Consider the following 21,123-nt stretch of genomic DNA (forward strand, 5'->3'; position numbering starts at 1 on the left):
AGAAAAGCAACTTATTACTTACAAGGGAAACCCCATAAGGCCATCAGCAGATTTTTTTCAGCAGAAACTTAACAGGCCAGAAAAGAGTGGCATGACATATTCAAAATGCTGAAAGAAAAAAAAACCCTGCCAACCAAGAATTCTCTACCCGGCAAAGTTATTGTTCAGAATTTAAGGAGAGATTAAGAGTTTTCCAGATAAGCAAAAGCTAAAGGAGTTCGTCACCACTAAATTGGCCTTATAAGAAATATTAAAGGGACTTCCCTAAACTAAAAAGGAAAGGCAATAATAATGAGAACATATGAAAGTAAAAATAATACCAAAAAGGTAAACAAATACTAAAGGTAGTGGATTAATCACTTACAAAGCATATATGAAGGGTTAGACAAAATTATTAAAATTAATTAAAAATACAATAAGTAGGGCTTCCCTGGTGGCGCAGTGGTTGAGAGTCCGCCTGCCGATGCAGGGGATGCGGGTTCGATAAAGAGCTACCATTTGGGGACTTCCCTGGTGGTCCAATGGTTAGGCCCCTGTGCTTCCACTGCCGGGGGCCTGGGTCCGATCCCTGGTTGGGGAACTAAGATCCCATAAGCCATGAGGCATGAAAAAAAAAAAAAAAAAAAAAAAAAAATACAATAAGTAAGAGATACATAAACTAAAAAGATGTAAAATGTGTCATCAAAAATATGAAACACAGGGACTGTACATGCATAGGATGTTACATGTAAACCCCACAGTAACCACAAAGAGAGAACTTATAGTAAGTACACAGAAGAAAATGAGAAACGGATCTAAATATAATACTAAAGAAAACAATCAAAACACAAGGGAAGAGAGAAAGAGAAGAAGAAAGGAACAGAGAGGAGCTACAAAAACAGCCAGAAAAAAATTAACAAAATGACAATAAGTACATACTTATCAAAAATTACTTTAAACATCAATGGACTAAATTCTCCAGACAAAAGACACAGAATAGCTGAATGGTTAAAAAAATAAGACCTATATGCTGCCTACAAGAGACTCACTTCAACCTAAAGGCAGTTGCAGACTGAAAGTGAAGGGACAGAAAAAGATATACCATACAATTGGAAACAAATAGAAAGAAGCTGGGATATCAATATTTATATCAGAAAAATGAACTTTAAAACAAAGACTTGGGCTTCCTTGGTGGCGCAGTGTTTGAGAGTCTGCCTGCTGATGCAGGGGATGTGGGTTTGTGCCCCGCTCTGGGAAGATCCCACGTGCCACTGAGCGGCTGGGCCCGTGAGCCATGGCCACTGAGCCTGCGCATCCGGAGCCTGTGCTCCGCAACAGGAGAGGCCACAACAGTGAGAGGCCCGTGTACCGCAAAACAAACAAACAAACAAACAAAAAAACAACGAAGACTGTAACAGGAGACAAAGAAGGACATTACATAATGATAAAGGGGTCAATCCAACAAGAGGATATAACATTTGCAAGAATTAATACACCCAACATAGGAGCACCTAAATACATTGGGTTGGCCAAAAAGTTCATTTGGGTTCTTCCATAACACCTTACGAAAACCCAAATGAATTTTTTGGCCAATCCAATATAAAGTAAATATTAATAGAAATAAAGAGAGAAATAGCAATACAATTATAGTAGGGGACTTGAATTATGCCACTTACATGAATGAGTAGAGCAGACAGAAAATAAATAAGGGAATATTGGTTTTAAATGATCAAGGGACTTAACAGAGATATACAGCATATTTCATCCAAAAACAGCACAATGCATTCTTTTCAAGTGCACATGAATCATTCTCCAGGATAGATCACATGCTAGGCCACAAAACAAGCCTCAATACATTTAAGAAGATTAAAATCTTATCAAGAATCTCTTCCAACCATGATGATACGAAACCAGAAATTAATTATAAGAAAAGTGGGGGCTTCCCTGGTGGCACAGTGGTTGAGAATCTGCCTGATAATGCAGGGGACACAGGTTCGAGCCCTGGTCTGGGAGGATCCCACATGCCACGGAGCAACGAGGCCCGTGAGCCACAGCTACTGAGCCTGCGCGTCTGGATCCTGTGCTCCTCAACAAGAGAGGCCACCATAGTGAGAGGCCTGTGCACCATGATGAAGAGTGGCCCCCGCTTGCCACAACTAGAGAAAGCCCTGGCACAGAAACGAAGACGCAACACAGCAAAAATAAATTAATTAATTAATAAACTCCTACCCCAACATCTTCTTTAAAAAAAAAAAAAGAAAACTGGAAAAGACACAAACACATGGAAACCAAACAACATGCTATTAAACAACCAACGGGTCAATAAAGAAATCAAAGAGGAAATTTTTAAAAACCTTGAGACAAACAGAAATGGAAACACGATGTACCAAAATCTTTCAGATGCAGCAAAAGCAGTTCTAAGAGGGAAGTTCACAACAATACAGGCGTACTTCAAGAAACAAGAAAAATCTTAACTGAAAAAGCCTAACTTTACATTTAAAGGAAATAGAAAAAGAAGAACCAACACAGCCAAAAGTTAGTAGAAGGAAGGAAATAATAAAAACCAGAAGAGAAATAAATGAAATCGAGACCAAAAAAAAAAAAGATCAATAAAACTAAAAGCTGGTTCTTTAGCAAGATAAACAAAATCAATAAACCTTCAGCCAGACTCATCAAGAAAAAAGGAGGGCCCAAATAAATAAAATCAGAAATGAAAGAGGAAAACTTACTACCAATATCACAGAAGTACAAAGTTCTGTACAAAGAAATACAGAAGTACAAAGTACAAAGGATCATAAGAGAGTACTATGAATAATTATACGCCAACAAATTAGACAAGCTACAAGAAATGGATAAATTCCTAAAAACATACAATCTTCCAAGACTGAATCATGAAGAAACAGAAAACCTGAACAGACTGATTACTAGTAATGAAATTGAACCCATAATCAAAAAACCCTCAACAAAAAAAAAGTCAACATCCAGAGTGTTTCACAGGTGAATTCTACCAAATATGTAAAGAAGAGTTGATACCTATTTTTCTCAAATTATTCCAAAAAACTGAAGAGGAAGACTCTTTCAAACTCACTTTACGATGCCAGCATTTTCCTAATACCAAACCAGAAAAAGACACTACAAAAAGGAAAATTTCAGGCTAATAACGCTGATGAACATGGATACAAAAATCCTTAACAAAATATATTAGCAGGGACTTCCCTGGTGGCACAGTGGATAAGACTCCATGCTGCCAATGCAGGGGGCCCGGGTTCAATCCCTGGTCAGGGAACTAGATCCCACATGCATGCTGCAACTAAGAGTTCACATGTCGCAAATAAGGAGCCTGTGAGCTGCAACTAAGAAGCCCTAGAGCTGCAACTAAGGAGCCTGCCTGATGCAACTAAGACCCAGTGCAACTAACGAACTAAATAAATATTAGCAAACCAAATTCAACAGTACATTAAAAAAACATACACCATGATCAAGTAGGATTTATCCCAAGGATGCAAGGATGGTTTATCACCTGCAAATCAATCAACATGATGTGTAACATTAACAGAATAAAGGCTGAAGGTCAATGGAATTCCCAATTGATGACTAGGGACAAAAAAAGGAGTGAGTAAAGGAAAATGAGAAAAAGCAGAGAGGGAGATAAAAAATAAGAAGCCAAAGGAGAATGTAAGAAGGAGAGAAGGAGAAGAAGAGGGAGAGGGAAAGGAGGAGGAGGAGGAAGAGGAGAAGCTCTGCGTGTAATAATAGCACCTGGGTGCACTGTAGTGCTTACTAAGTTACAGGCACCAACTGTATATTAACTCATTAAACCTGAACAACAATCTTATGGGATAGTTATTACTAACCTCCCCATTTTAAAGATGGAGAAACTGTAATTTACCTAAGATCACAGGATCTTAGGTAAAGATGGGATTTAAACTCAACCAGTCTGGCTCCAGCATCCATGCTTTTAACCACTACATGTGTGTAGTGACAAGGAAAGATATGTATAATATATTATTAAATGAAAAAGTCTTGTTCAACGGCATTTTTTTAAAGAAAATAAATATGTTCATCCTTTCACATTGTTCTTCTAGATTTACCCACTACCTCCCCATCTTCTTATCTGTAACCCTCAAAGCCATATTAAAACATATTTGTTTATACATACATTTATGTGTATATGTAGGTAGGTAATGCATGCTTACATATTCAATAGACTAAAGCATGGGAGAAAGATTTTATACCCAATTTTTATTATGGTTACCTCTGGGGTAGGATTATGAATGGACTTTTCTTTTTTTCTACTGGAGTATAGCTGATTTACAATGTTGCGTTAGTTTCAGGTGTATAGCAAAGTGAATCAGTTGTACATATACATATATCTACTCTTTTTTTTAGATTCCTTTCCCTTATAGGTTATTACAGAATATTGAGTAGAGTTCCCTGTGCTATACGGTAGGTCCTTATTAGTTATCTATTTTATACATAGTAGTGTGTGTATGTCAATCCCAGCACATGTAAGATACAAAATGAGCTTGGGGGTGGGGGAGAGAAAAACATTCTGTCATTTACTTCTTAATCATTGTTGGAAAGCAAAGAGCCTATTCTGATTGGAAATTTTCTCTGCCAACATGAAGTAGCTAAGATCAATTCTTTTTTTTTTTTAATAAATTTATTTATTTATTTATTTATTGATTTACTTTTGACTGTGTTGGGTCTTCGTTTCTGTGCAAGGGTTTTCTCTAGTTGCAGCAAGCGGGGACCTCTCTTCATTGTGAGGCTAAGATTAATTCTGAGTGATCATCTCCAATCTATTATAATGACTATGCTATGACTACTGAATGTTTCATATAATAAGTGAATTAGATTTTTAGGAATATATCCAACCTACCTAGTGGACACTGCCAACATCCTAAATGATTTAATGATGCTACCTACTAGAGCGAATCATTCTTTTAGCTCAATAGCTTTCTAGCTGCCTGGTAGACTGTTTCTAACCCAAAAGGAAGTAGCTCCCATTCAGAAAGTAGGTGTCTATAAACCATACTGAGCAACAGAGACATTTACCTATGTTTATGCTGTTTAAAATTATAAATTCAGCTTTGCCTTTTCTAAGCCAAAAGATTTTAGGCCATCTGGGGCCTTGGTTCCCTCAATAATCAACTGAGGGAGAGAATTAGATCGTTTTCTCTAACACAGTTCATGATTCTCCTACAAATAACACATTTGATGTGTGCTAATGAGATAACCTGCGTTAACAGCGCACAGTAAGTGCTCAAGTAATGTTATTTCCCTTTCTGATTCCCCTCATCACAAGAAATACAGAGAAATCTAAAGTCCCTCTGCAGCTATACTGAAAATTAGTTAGGCTGGGTTCATAAGCATTTTGAACTATCCCTAATTGTGTTATTCTGATATAAACAAGTTTATATTCTTTTATGTGATAGATTAGAAGCTAAAAGTTAGTCACTGTCAAATGTGTTTGGAGTATTCTTTTTCTAGGTGGGGCAATCAGATCAATTAAGTACACTTCAGTGCAGCCTATATATGTACTGTCTCTATGTGAGGTCAGCTCCAGGATTCAAACAAGGAAGAGAGATAAATATAAACCTATAGTAATGGGAAAGCTCTCCTTTTAATTTTCTCTAACTAGACATTCTCCAAGATGATATTAGATGAGTATCCATGCATTGCTAGAGAAGATACAAAAGCCTTTCTGCCCAGTGGCCAGAGAATGTCCCCTGCACAGGCCATGTCTGGGTTAACATGGCCATAAATAAATGAAAACAATACAATCAAGCCCCCAAAACCTGTCAGCCAGGGGGATAATTTACCAGATGAATAAATTATTAGGCTGACACGGAGTACAGGTCTGATATCCAGAGGCGAAATCCTAGGTTACCCGCAAAAGACAGACTAAGCACAGGCTAAGAGCACTAGTAAAGAAAGGTCATTAAAAATGAGAAAAGGCATCTTGGGAAAGATGTAGTATCTGAAACAAAAAACTTAGACATGATAGGAAAAATCAAAACTTTGTTGGACTTCCTTATACTTACTTTATGGTTTAATATTGTTTTTAGTCTTAATTACATAATACTTTCACTGTTTAGGCAGTCTAAAAGTCTTATTCCAGCCCTCTGCAGAAAGCATCTTTTGGTTTTGATTTGTTTTAATGACAAGAAAAAAAAAATGAGGTGGAGATCCATGATTTCATTGAAAGATATATGCAAAGACGCTTGTTACTTTTTTGAAAATCTTTAAAATATTTTCCTTAGCTTCTAAAGTAACTTTGTCATATGAACTGTTCATATCTAAACTCAAAATGATTTAATGAAAAGTTTGAAGTACAGTTTACGAACTTCATAAAAAACAAATGCTTAACAGAATAAGAGATGAGGCGCAGCAGCCCACATCTTGAGTTGCATAGGGCCTATATTATGTGATGCCTTTGTTTTGAATCAAGGTATTTAATGGTTAAGTATGGAACCTCTCCTAAAATATCAAGAGCTTCTCTGAAGATTCAGATTATTATCTTTTGGGAAATCTGGAAGAATTATAGGGAATCTAGTAACAAATTCTGAATTACTTTGTCAACATAATAGTAATCACAATAATGACACCTACCATTTATTAGGCGATACAATTTTCCAGACATTATGTTAAGAGAATTTTATGTATCATATCATTTAGCAATCCTATAAATTAGTTTTCATTATTATCTCAAAATTCAGGGTCTGAGTAATTTTCCCAAAGTCATACACTAGAGCTGATATTAGAACCAAATCTGTCTGAGTCTGGTGTCTGCAATTTTAACCATTACATTTTACTGGGAAAAGGGTGAGCTTGCATCTTTTTATAAAGCAACGCAATTATCACCTTCAATAACAGAACATCATCTTTAACTGAAGGACAAAAACCAACCAGGTTATTTTCATCAACTCTGCAGCAAATGTCTTGCTGTTTCCACACTTTTAAAGCTGCACTGATATGTTGATATAAAATCCAACAAGGTAATTATAATTGAATTCTAACATGTCTTATAAATTTCTAGCTATCAGAGAAAGAACTGCAAATTGAAATGTAGCAGTTTCTTTTTTAGTCAGTGTATTACAGAAGCATTCTAATAATTCAATTATATGTTTAGGTACCTTTAGGGATGTTATTATGATAAGTATTTTAAGAAGAAAGCTGGCATTATTTTGACAGAAAACAGGGTTTTTTCTCATATCATTCAACTTGAATGAATGGAAATATTTTTATCTTACTGGAAAAAGTGCTGTGATAGCAAGATTAAATGGATTATAAGAAAACCAAACTTGAAATAAACAACAGCAAAAAAGGATTGGGGGAAGGAGAGAGGATCAGAGCTCCTCAGAGAAGTTGTTTTTTTTTTTTCTTTTTTTCAAGAATCTAGAATGAGGCAAAGGCTGTAAATTGAATGATGCCCAATTCCAAGGGCAGAGAGGTAAGACAGTTTGGTAACTTAAACATAAAAACAGACTTACCTTTAGGAGAGCCAAGGCTACATGAAAGATTATATTCAAACCCTGAAATAGAAAGAGAGTCAAAATCAATACTGTCACATCTATCACTATTTTATTAAGTATTTTCCCAAGACTTCTGTATGTCATTAATAAAATCTGTTTTCATTTTCACATACAATAATAATTAAACATGAGATTTCTAAAGGTATTTTTTCTTCTCTGAGAGGCTTATTATAAATGTTAGGTGCTATTTAATTAATGCTCATATAAAATTATTGTTTTTACAACAAATTGGCTCAGGGCTTGCAAAAGTCAAGTTCCTTGATCAAAATGGCAGTGACACCGAAGTCTAAAATTCTTAATTGAAATTTGTAAGTCTTATCTGTGTGATGTGGTTAAACTGCCAGTGGCGAACAAAACAAAACAAAGAAAAATAGTGTTGCTGATAACTGGGACAGACTGACTGTATGAGGGGAATTGTAAGCATCACACTGGATTTCCCCTACTGTTCTTATTGCTTTGTTGTTTGTTTTAGTGCTTGCTTTCAAGTAGTACGTGTACAACTAGAGGTGGTAATTAGGGGCTATTTGCTAGACTCCCTTGTCCCTTTTTTCCTGAAAACCAGAGCAATATTTCTTCCTGAATAAAGAAATTAAATAGTTTGTTAAGAAGCTGTACTGGGGCTGAATTTTGACTCTGAGTTCAGCCCAATGACTCTGAAGAAATGTTGAGATATTAAAGTCAAGAGACAGGAATCTTAAATACTCAAGATGACAGAGTCAGAAACAAAGTTGCCACAGAATACGCAGTTTCCTTGTCATGCAAGTCATCATATATGGGAAGAAAGACCTTTCAAATTTGAGCTGACATCTCCCATAAGTCCAGGGTCTATTTGATGTGCCCTCTTCAGCTTGGTCACAAATATAATCTATCTACCTTCTGGATATAGAGCTGTACGAGATGTGTTATGCAAAAAACCTTAAATAAACCATCCTTTTACTGTCTCCAAAATCAGAAGCAAGAATTAGGACTAGGTAATTGATGCCGAAAACTCGGCTTCTGTGCACCAGTGCCGAATTGAATCTCGGAGACTTTTCGGTGAAGTAGAAAACAATAGTTTTTTTGCTTTGCCAGGCAAAGGGGGACACAGCAGGCTCCTGCCCTGAAAAACTGTGTGTCCCAAATGGGAGGATTTGGTGAGTTTTACAGCAACAGTTCAAGGGTGGGGTTGCTGATAAGATTAGGGTGTGTGAAAGGCCTACACTCCTTTAATCTGGTCTCAGGTAATCTCTTGATGGGCTTCTCTGGTTTCTTTAATCTGGCCTCAGGTGGCCTTCTCTGGTGCTCCTCCCTTGTCTCTGAATCCTCTCCCTTCTCTGATTAGCAACTGTTGGAATCTGCCTTTTGGGACTCAGGAAGGTCACAGAGGCTGGAGTCTGTTCCCTGCAAACAAGGAACATGGGACGCACAAAGGTTTCTGTGCTCTGGAGCCCCACAGGGTCCTGCTCAGTTTCATAATTAGAGTGCATTCCTGTTAATAATATGCTAATCTTTCATATTCAACTACCAAACATATGACATAATAGTAAGAAGGGATGAATGATAAACAGAAAATCTTTGGTTGAAGGTTTTGGGTGTACTCAGTTAATCCTTTAAGAATCAGAAAGCAGTAGGAAGTATAATCAGGCCAGGAGACAAAGTCAAATTGACAGAGTGCATCACCACTCCAAGCAAGGATTCTAGACTGGTTTTGATCACAATTAGAAAAAAAAAAGGAGACCACGATCACAATCCAAAGAACATGGGTTACAATTAAGCAGAATTTGCTTTCCTCATCTAAATTTGGGTCCTCACCCACTAGCTGCTGCCCACTTGTAGGCCCTGCTACACATATCCTCCAGCCCCACATCACAGCGGCTAGGCATAGTGAATCCTCACAACCTGAGTGCTGATCAAGCCACCATCAGGACTAAATCCACAGTGTCTCTGGCTCTTGTTCTTCTAGTCACTGCTGGCAATGTAAACATCTCTTGTCTCTTGTTCTCTAATCCTCAAAATGCTCTGGTCCTGGGGCTTCCCTGGTGGTGCAGTGGTTGACAGTCCACCTGCCAATGCAGGGGTCACGGGTTTGTGCCCTGGTCCGGGAAGATCCCACATGCCGCGGAGAGGCTGGGCCCGTGAGCCATGGACGCTGAGCCTGTGCGTCCGGAGCCTGCGCTCCACAACGGGAGAGGCCACAGCAGTGGGAGGCCCGTGCACCGCAAAAAAAAAATGCTCCGGTCCTTTCTCCTAAAACAGTCCCCTACTCTTCCCTCTCCTTCCCAAACCCCTGCAGGGTATTCCACTCCATGTTCAACCAACTCTGCTATGTTCTCAACCTCCCTGCCAAACATTTCCCCTGCCTGCTTGCTTTCACAGGAAGAGTGAAATCTCAGTGATCCACATAACAACCTGTATTATGATTCCCATTTTTCAGAATATGAACTTGACTAGCCTAAGGTTATATATGCATTTAGTAGTAGCAGGCTAGGATCATTTGCCAAGCCTCCTAATATGTAGTTTAAGGGCATTTTCACCACACAGTGCTGGTGTAATGTACTTAATAAGGGCTTATATGATGACCAAATGAATGAACTATACTAGCTATCCCCAAATTTTCTGGGATTTATTCTTTTCCATATGGACCTAATTAGACCAATTTGTAGAATCACCATCAAATGACAGTAAGAAACCTTGTTTTTCAATGATCTCAAAGTCAAACTATTGGACAACTGAGCTATAGAAAACAAAAACAAGAACTTGGAGAAAAAAAAAAAAAATCTCTAGATAGCCAAAATAGCTCTCACTAATACCAGGAAAAAAATTTATTCAATTTTAATTTCATTTACACTTAGAATTAGTTTGGTAATACGATTTTATAGTTTACAGATATCAGAAGTAGCAAAGGAAAAGACAAAGTATGTGGTAGATAGGGTTAGGGACAGAGCCTGTTGAGACAGTTGCCAGAATCAAAATATTAGATCTGATAGAAACAGAAGATAAACTTAAAAAAATATGTGTAGCTGTCCGGGCTCATTTAGTGGAGCCAATAGCCCTTCAATAGTTAACATTAGTTCACTGTGATAACCTCAGCAATGTTAACGAATGCTAACATTATATTTGAAACATCGTGCTTAAGGGAGCATAGTCTGTGTTTTAAATAAAAAGTAGATTTTCTTTAAGTTTGGGAAGCTAAAGGGGTAACTTTCAGTTATCAGAAAATTTTATATATGTAAACTCTTTAAATAAGTTCATAATAATAAAGTATTATTGTACCTGCTTACATGAAACCCTAGATATTATCCACAAAAATGAAGAAAAGTAAAGACTGCATAAGCCTTCAACTAAAGTAGAATAGTGTGGCCAGACTGTGCAAACGAAGGTATGTTTAGACCTCTAAGTTGTTGGAAATCAGGAAAAACTTGCTATTCTACCCAGTGCTTTACTTCACTACAAAATGTATCCTGATTTCCTAAGAAGAGAATAAAAAAGGCAACTTTAGTCGGATATTTAAAAATATCTATTCTTCTCTTTTAAATAAGACTTATTCCCATTTAGGGATACAATTAGAGGTATCATTAAATTACAGTAACCTTCCTCAGGCCAACATTTGGGCACTACAAATAGGTTGCTTTTTTTTTTTTTTAAATAAATTTACTTATTTATTTATATATTTATTTATGGCTGCATTGGGTCTTTGTTGCTACACGTGGGCTTTCTCTAGTTGCAGCGAGCTGGGGCTACTCTTTGTTGCGGTGCACAGGCTTCTCATTGCGGTGGCTTCCCTTGTTGCAGAGCAGGGGCTCTAGGTGCATGGGCTTCAGTAGCTGCGGCCCACAGGCTCATTAGTTGTGGCTCACAGGCTCTAGAGTGCAGGTTCAGTAGCTGTGGCACACGGGCTTAGCTGCTCCACAGCATGTGGGATCTTCCCAGACCAGGGCTGGAGCCCCTGTCCCCTGCACTGGCAGGCAGATTCTTAACCACTGTGCCACCAGGGAAGTTCCAACAGGTTGTTTTTAAGATGACAATGTCAACGCAAGCTTTGGTCCTCAGCCTGCTCGCCAACAATGAAGTAAATTATAAGCGAACCACCTTTCACTCTTCCAAGCCACCATATGAACTAAATCCCCCATTATTTTATTGTCCACCTACTTTTACATGGTCCAACTTTTGCCTAATTGAGCTAAGATATATTTTTAAAAGAAAAAAATTGTTACATATTTTCAAGATGCTTCCCCCTTCAGGAATATGTAATTTGTAGCAATTTGATTGTTACTGAGGGGTAAATAAGTGTTCCTAATAGGACTGAAAGGGTTAAAGCATTTGCAGAATTATTAAGAGTAAAAACAACAAGTAAATACATTGTTACGGCACTTATTTATAGTGCAAAGTCTAACTCCAAGTGCAAGATAATAAATGAGTCAACATCCACTAAATATTTTCTCTGTGCCAAGATCTAAATTAATTACACCAAAAACATGTCCTTACTTAATCCCACGACAACCTGAAATTTCATTTTACCCACAAGAAAATTAAGATTTAGCGAAGTCAAATTAAATTTCCCAAGGTCACACAGCTATTAAGTGGATTTAAACCTACACAGTATAACTCTAGAACTCATACTCTTAACGACTACGTTAGAGAAGATGGCTCAAGGAATAAATGAATGAATGAATGAATGAATCACTTAGTTGGTATTATTTAATGCGGTCTCTAATTCCTAAAGGATTAAAGTGGTTCTTCCCATTTAAAGGCAAGTACATTTTGAGAACAGGGAGGAGAAAGATAACAAATAGGTGACTTCTACCAAAACCAAATTTTATTATTTGTCTCCATATTGAAAAATTAGCTGACTGTTTGCAGGATGTGAAGCAATAGAAACTCAGCTTGCCATGGAAAGAAAAGGTCACCACCTTCCTCCAGTGACGACAGACTGAGATCAGCCTTGTGTGTGTGAAGGAGTAGTTCCTTAACTGATTGGGAAGCTGCTGTTTCAAAATTCAGTCACAGCCTGGCAAAACCTTCACTTTGAAGAACACCTACAAGTAATTGCCCCAAATTAAATAATTGCTCCAAAGTGCAGATCATCGTGTTCCTGGGTAGGCCAACAACTGAGCACCCACAATCTTGCATAAAGGAAGGCTGACAGCAGAGCACTCACTGAAACAAAGACACTGAACATTTTGGCTCTGATGAGCAGGCAATCGTGGGCTCACAGGGGGCTGACAGATTGTGTGAGAAGCTGTCAAAAACTGCACTGACAGCACTGAGAACAAATGCTGAAAAGGTAGTGTCAAAAAGTGCCAGAAGTGCTTCAGCACCTGGGTCCTTAGGGATCAAAATAAAAGGGAAATAGGTAGTATGTGGAAGTGGAAATCCAAACAACAAGGCAGTGAATAATTATCAGACCAGGTAAATGGAGCAGGCTCCCAGGCAAATACAACTAAAGCTAGAGGAAATAGGTGCTGCCCTTTCTGGCCCATCAAACAATGGGACACATCACCCGAGGAAGGGGCAATGAATAAATGAGACAGCATATAAAAAGCATATCAAATGAACTGAGCCCTTGCTAAGTATTCAGTAAATGCTAGTGATTATTATTAGGTTCACATATTTATTGTCTGCCACATCTTACATTTTCTATGTATATTTTTTCACTAATTCTCTCAATAACTCTATGGCATATGTGTTACTGCCACCATTTTAGAAATGAGGAAATTGAGGTTAGGAGACATCACACTGTTAGTAAATGGTAAAGACAAGACTAGAATTTATGTATGTCTGACCCCCACAAAAAACAAAACCATGCCTTCTTTCACTGATTCCACCTCTACTGCATAGTCAGGCAGATTTTGGTGGGATATCTGTTATGAATTAAAGATAGTCATAATTCTTGGACACTTCTCCCATTGAGAGGTGGGGTCTTGATCCTCTCCTCTTGAATCTGGGAAGACTGTGCTACTGCTTTGACCAACAGAATATGGTAGAAGTGAAGCTATGCCAGTACTCTGGGCCCAGGTCTCATAAGAGACTGAGAGCTTCCACGTCCTATCTCATGGAGCGCTTGCTCTTGGAAGCCAGCCACTATGTAAGAAGTGCAATTACACTTAGACTCCCATGCTCTAAGAGGCCAAAAAAAGAAGAAGGGACCTGCAGAACAAGATGCCATGCACAGAAGGAGAGGCAAGGATCACCCAGCTGCCAGATATGTGAGTGAAGAGGTCATCTTGAAAGTGAATCCTCCAGCCTCAGGTGCCCCAGCAGATGCCATGTAGATCAGAGATGAAGCACATTAGCTAAATTCTTCTCAAATTCCTGACTTATGAAATTGTCAACAAAATAAATGGCTATTTAAAAATTTTAAACCCCTTTCATTTTGAAATAATTTCAGGTTTAGAAAAAATATGCAAAACTAGGACCAAGAGTTTCTGAATACCCTTCACCTGGCTTTATCAGATGTTAACATCTTACATAACCACAGTATAACTATCAAAACCAAGAAAATAATATTCAAATTTTGTCAAATGTTCCACGAATGTCTTTTTTCTGGCCCAGGATCCAACAGTTGTCATGTCTCCTTAGTCCTTCATCTGGGACGGTTTTCAGTCTTTGTCTTCCACAAACTTGACACTTTTTTTAAGAGTACTGGCCAGTTATTTTGTAGAATGTCCCTCAATTTGATTTTTCTGATGTTTCCTTATGATTAAACTTAGATTATGTATTCTTGGCACATATACCACAGAAACAATGTTGTGTCAGCACATCACATCAGGAGGCTACATAATATCACTATGTCTTGCTCTAAGATCATTGTTTTAAAGCCACTCAGGTTTGATGTAGTTTGTTATGCGCATCAGGTAACCTGAGAAGAAACCCTTCAGCTTCTCTTTGTTAAATTTCTTACTTCTGTGATCTATAAAGTAATGCATTTTTTTCAACAGAAAAAAGAGAGTGACAGATAATTACCATGCGAATATAAAGAAGTAAATACTGGCTGCTCTTAAATATAGCTCCTATACCAAGATTACTGTAAATGTCAGCCAAAATGTATTTTACTTTATTCTGTGTTTCTCGTATTGCAAACACTTTACAAGTTCAGTTTTTTAGGATGACTAAATGATGGACGTTGATGGAGTAATAAGTAAAATGATGTGATGTTTTGGCTTTTGGTTTGTTTCTGGATGTCCACTAGAGGTCAGGACTGTAGCACTGAAATCCAAGAAGGAGCTTTTAAAAAAAAGATTTCAGGGACTTTCACAGCAGCCTTGCATACAAATTCACTGTAAGTCCTAATGTTTCAAAACCCTCATGGATAAGTCGTCCCTTATGCCTAATTCACTAATATATTATAAAATATAACAAAACATGGATGATTCCCACCCTTCCTTTCCCCCAGCTGTATTATATATTGTCCATTTTTGTTATGGAATCATTTGTTAATTTTTCATAAGCAGAGCGGTGAAGAAGAGTTCAAGAATGGAGAGGGATGCAAAGTAAATGTAACATGAATGCATCTGTCTGGTTGTGGGTGATTATCTTTGCTTGACGTGGATTTGTTTTTTGACTGAAGTACTGAAAACAGGTATATCTATAAAGTCTGAGTCCTTAATGATGAGTGACTCTGGAAAGAATTCTTAGAGGTTAGTGTCATCTGAATTAAATAAACCTTTCAGAAGCAAGGCATATAAAATAAGAGAAATAAATTAAATTATAGCTTTTGACAAGTATTCATGAAATCTGTGTACCAGGCATTCTGAGAACTGCTTAGTATATACAAGCACTTGTATGTTTACAAGGATGGGTAAATCATCCCTCTACCAAGGGACTTCCAGACTAGGATAGGAGATAAAAATGTAAACAGACAACATATCACCTTTGGGTAAAAAGGAGAGGTGTGACCTGGAAAGCACTTTGTAGTTCCTATAAAGATGTCCTACTGGCAATGAACACTGACAATCACCTTTCTGTTCTCCTCAAATTCCCTCAAGTCATGATGGTGCCTTGGATTATGTTGTCTTCTAGCTACAGTTATCAGTCAGTGATGCCAGGCTGCAGGGGTGGTTTTTTTTGGTTTTTTTGTTTTTTGTTTTTTGCAGAACGCGGGCCTCTCTCACTGTTGTGGCCTCTCCCGTTGCGGAGCACAGGCTCCGGACGTGCAGGCTCACCGGCCATGGCTCACGGGCCCAGCCGCTCCGCGGCATGTGGGATCTTCCCGGGCCGGGGCACAAACCTGTGTCCCCTACATCGGCAGGCGGACTCTCAACCACTGCGCCACCAGGGAAGCCCTTGCAGGGGTGTTTTTGATTCCCTTCATAAGGACAAAGTACTCTCACCAATTCCTAACTACCAGCTGATCTTGATTCTCTCCTTCCTCCAATCTCCTGCTAGAGTTTCCATTGACCCAACTCACCCAGAAGCCAGAAGGTATAGGAACTCTGTTAGAGTTCTTGTACCTACACCCCCGCCTTTCTTTTAAAATAAAAAAATGAGAGATGAGAGAGATGTAGATGTATGAGAGATGTAGAAGCTGAAACACATTGCTGAAGGTTCATTAATTCACCCAAGATCACACAAAAATGTTTGAAGCTGGGATTCAAGACAGGCAGTCTGTCTCCAGGGATAGTGTTTGAAATGACCATGGTACACTATACATTTTCCTCAAATTTGAAGCTATTAATTTAAAGTCAACCTAAGATTATTTTAAAGGTTAGCTGAATTAACAATGTAGATATTTTAATACTGCATCTTCAGACTAAACATGGCTCCAGAAGACCATTAGCTAAGAGATACATGAGAGTGTATCAATTTATCATTACAAGGTATATATTAATATATCAACTTGAGCGGCATTAAATATATGCTTGTGAGACAATAGAAAATACATATTGGCCTCTGCCCGGGTTGTTGGCACAGAGCTCCAGAAACCCTTGTAATTTCCAAAGTGACAAGAACACTCGGAGCATCTCTGTTCGAATATTTCGTCATTGACACTAGTTCCTGACACAGAGCTCTCGGAAGCTTTGTAACTTCCTGGGTGACAGGAGTGTCTTTTGTTCTAGTGAAGCAAGAACTGTGGGTGGATTCCTGGATGGCTCCTGGGTGAGGGCTGGTCTCTGAAAGATCAAGCCTTGATTAGAAGCTTGGAATTTCCGGACCTGGCCCACACTCTCCTGAGAAGGGAGAAGGATTGAAAATGAAGTTAATGATCAACCAAGCCTGTGATCAACTGAAGCCTCCATAAAAATCCCAGTAGTACGGGATTTGGAGAGCTCCTAGGCTGGCGAACACATCCACACTGGGAGAGTAATGTACCCCAAACTCCGCGGGGACAAAAGCTCCTGTGCTTGGGACACTCCCAGACCTTGTCTTATGTATCTCTTCATCTGGCTATTCATCTGTATCCTTTATCATATCCTTTAATAAACTGGGAAAGGTAAGTAAATGTTTCCCTGAGCTCTATGAGCCCCTCTAGCTAATTAACTGAACTTGGGGAGGGGGTCATGGGAACCTCTGATTTGTAGCCAAAATGGACAGAATTGTGGGTAACCTGGGGACCTATTACTTGCAACTGGCATCTGAAGTAGGGTGGGAGAACGGTGCTGTGGGACTGAGCCTTTAACCTGTGGGATCTGACACTATATCCAGGTAGATAGTGTTGGAATTGAGTTAAACTGTAGGACACACCCAGCTGGTGTTGCAGAGAACTGCTTGGTGTGGGGGAAAACATCCACACATTTGGAGACTAAAAGCGTCAGAAGTGTTCTGTGTGAGTGTGCTATAGGAGTATGAGAGCAAAGGAGACGCACAGAGAAGAAACACAGGAGATAACACTGAACTGGGATTTTCCCCTACAGCAGGAGGGAAAAGCAGGTGTTTTTCCTTTACAGTGCTAATCTAGGGGTTCCCAACCGGAAGATTTAGACCTACCAGTAAACTATAAGGTCTTCCTCGATAACTCTCTCAGTAGGTTGCTACCGTGTCATGTACCATCATGCACGATATCAAGGGGGAATGGCACTTTCCCCCCTGCTGCTTGTAGGGATTTCACTGGTGGTACCCACTCCCCCCAAATCCCACCCTCCTTAGTCATCTCACAGCTATGGGGAAATGAAAAATAGGTTCTTCTCAAGGAATTCCCCCATATTAGACCATGCCCTGAACCTCTGGACCTTACTGTATGGTGTTTTTCTCTACCTGGAACATTCTTCCCTCTTCTCTTAGTTACTGTTCCCCTTGTCTAGGTCTGGGATTAGACAGTAATTCATCTGGGAGGCTTTTTGGCTTTTCATTGCTGGGTTAGGTACCCCTCAGTAGTGATCTTTAAAACCACCTATGTTCTCCATATCACAGCACTCATTCTACTGCTGAGTAACTACTCATTTACTGGTCTCTATCTCCCTGTAAGTTACATGAGGGCAGAACACTGCCTGCGTCTTTACTGGTATATTTCCATCTCTCGGGACACTACCTGGAACAGAGTAGGTGCTCAGAATTAGTTGAATGAATTGATGAAATGAATAGGGTTGTTAGGATCAAGGAAAAACTCCTTGAATGAGAATTAAAATTCATGAAATGTTCTTCAAACTAATTTGTTTCCACAATTTCTTGATATTAACTACATACTTTTTTTTTGGTTGTTGAGCCTCCTTTTCAGGTTATTTGGACAGATAAACATGTTATGCTCAGTTCCTTTTTAAATATAAAAATTGAGCTCCTGGAGAGTAACACTAAAATACATACATGTTATCTTTCATCTTTTTCTGTCCCAGAAGGTTCATTACTTCTTTCCAAATTTGAAAACTAGGGTATAGTGCATCAGGAAAACAAAACCAATTACACATTAATCACGGTCTTCAGAGAGAAAAAGGAACTGATATTTTAAGTACTCTCAAAGCAGAATCATACCAAAAAACAAAACTCAAGAATTTTCAGTCAAATATACAGTTGAGAGGATTTTAAAACCTCAAGAAATTGTATGTAGGGGCTTCCCTGGTGGCACAGTGGTTAAGAATCCACCTCCCAATGCAGGGGACACGGGCTCGAGCCCTGGTCCGGGAAGATCCCACATGCCGCAGAGCAACTAAGCCCGTGCACCACAACTACTGAGCCTGTGCTCTAGAGCCTGTGAGCCACAACTACTGAGCCCACGTGCCACAACTACTGAAGCCCGCATGCCTAGAGCCTGTGCTCCACAATGAGAAGCCACTGCAATGAGAAGTCCACACACCGCAACGAAGAGTAGCCCGTGCTCACCGCAACTAGAGAAAGCCCGTGCACAGCAACAAAGACATAACACAGCCAAAAGTAAATAAAATAAATAATTTTTTAAAAAAGTAACAGCTGTTAACGTTAAAAAAACAAAAAGAAATTGTATGTAATTTTGCTTGGTTGATGAATCCAGCAAATGGCTGCACCTAGACTAACACACCAGGGAATGTCCTGCATAGTTAATTCTTACCCCTCCATGGCTGAAGTCCTGAGGTTTGTGTCATGGTGGGAAACCATTAGTGAGTGTATTCATCTTTGGAGACCCCTTCTCTTTCTTCTGTCCTCACTCAGTATATGGGTAAATGTTGGTGAAGCTTAAACACTAGGGACAGTAGACGTAGAAGAGATACAGGAGGAAAGCACTGAAAAAGAGTCTGAAAACTTAAACCAGGTAAACAACTCCAGTGTTGCCCACCATGTCTCTGTCAAGGTATAAGAAGAATATTACTAATTACAGGAATTTACAAAATTTAAAAAATCTCCAGATGGGGCAGCTCCATCTTTCTCTCCACTGCCTGGCCCCTACCACCCAGAGCCACTAGCAGCCTGGTCTGAATAAAAATGCAGTGCAAACTTTAAAAATCAGAATTATATACCCTGGGGATATCCAAGGAGCCCAAATTTCTTTCTGCCTCTGAGACAGATGTAGCTTCTTTCTGCCGACAACCACACAGGACTTAGTACCAAACTGAACACACCACTTTACAGAAGCCATTCCATGGTAAACCTTAATTTCTACCATTTCATATAGGCTTTACTGAAAAGAACTTCTGAGTACACTGTCTCATTCAACTGTAACAATATCTGTTCATAGACAAGCTGATAGTAATACATCCATTTTACAAAGGAAACTCAAATATGCTAGGTGATTTAATTCACAGAATTAGAACTGGAATGGCAAGCTTCCTGACTCTAATCCACTTCTTTGTCATTAGATGAGTGGTTCTCAATCCAGGCTTTTTATTAGAATCACCTGGGGTGCTTTTATAACACACAAATGCAGGAGTTCCACCTCAGATCAAAGAAATAAAGAAATCTCGAGGGTAGAGCTTGGCCACTTGTATTTTTAAGAATTTTCCAAGAGCCTCTAATTTGAATTCAGACTGAGAGCGGAGCATTACCTAATGCAAGCCAACTGCTCATTAGAATCACCTAGGGAGCTTTCCTAACACCCCAAGGTCTAATTTTATTGATCTGGGTGGGGCCAGGTGATTACAATATGCAGCCAGGTGTGGGAATCACCATACAATGCCTCTAACAAGCACATCTTAAAACTCAAAGTCTGCTTTTGGCTATTTCATAATATTTTAAATGTTTCTAAAGGTCACATGTGGAACGTTCTTAAAGTCAAACATCGAAATTAAATGTCACTAAAAATACTGTGAGTTGCATTACAGCATTATTTAATTAAAAGGTACGGAATCTAGCTGAAGATGATGATGATGATGATAGAAACAGAAGCAACTGGACTTCCCTGGGGGCACAGTGGTTAAGAATCCACCTGCCAACGCGGGAGACAGGGGTTCGAGCCCTGGTCTGGGAAGATCCCACATGCAGAGGAGCAACTAAGCCCGAGCGCCACAACTACTGAGCCTGCACTCTAGAGCCTGCGAGCCACAACTACTAAGCCTGCGCACCTAGAGCCCGTGCTCCGCAACAAGAGAAGCCACCACAATGAGAAGTCCACGCACCGCAACCAAGAGTAGCCCTCGCTCGCCACAACTAGAGAAAAGCCCGCACGCAGCAACGAATACTAAACACAGTCCAAAATAAAAATAAATAAATAAATAAATTTTAAAAAAAGAAATAGAATATATCTTAAAAAATATATATCAAAACTATATCTTAATATATATATATATCTTAAAAATAAAAGACTGACATGGTGCTCAGTATAGTTTTTTACTTTTATTTTTATTTATTTATTTATTTTTTTGCGGTACGCAGGCCTCTCACTGCTGTGGCCTCTCCCGCCACGGAGCACAGGCCCTGGACACGCAGGCTCAGCGGCCATGGCTCACGGGCCCAGCCGCTCCGCGGCACGTGGGATCCTCCCGGACCAGGGCACGAACCAGTGTCCCCTGCATCGGCAGGCGGATTCCCAACCACTGTGCCACCAGGGAAGCCCTCAGTATAGTTTTTTAGAAATTGTGGTCAAATAAATGAAGATGTTAAATAATCTCTCCATAATGTTAATACCAATTATGTGTTATAAAAAAACTGGAACATATTCAATTCTCTAATGAATGGTCCTTTCAAGTATATTCATGTAGGTAATAATCCACTAAGAAAACATAGTTGGAGCTTCCCTGGTGGCGCAGTGGTTGGGAGTCCGCCTGCCGATGCAGGGGACACAGGTTCG

The 21,123-nt window shown here is 39.2% G+C and overlaps 1 protein-coding gene across 2 annotated transcripts in view; it reads right to left on the reverse strand.

The window, feature by feature from the left end:
* The window catches only part of LOC103090117 (rab GTPase-activating protein 1-like, isoform 10), a 282,259-nt gene that overhangs the window by 180,535 nt on the left and 80,601 nt on the right, over window positions 1–21,123 (reverse strand). For both annotated transcript variants that reach the window (XM_007451371.1, XM_007451370.1), the window contains one exon: window positions 7,476–7,517. In XM_007451371.1, the coding sequence (XP_007451433.1) occupies window positions 7,476–7,517 (42 nt within the window). The remainder of the gene's footprint in view (window positions 1–7,475; window positions 7,518–21,123) is intronic.

Source organism: Lipotes vexillifer, unplaced genomic scaffold (assembly GCF_000442215.2).
Source record: "Lipotes vexillifer unplaced genomic scaffold, Lipotes_vexillifer_v1.1 scaffold1113, whole genome shotgun sequence".
Classification (NCBI taxonomy): Eukaryota; Metazoa; Chordata; class Mammalia; order Artiodactyla; family Lipotidae; genus Lipotes; species Lipotes vexillifer.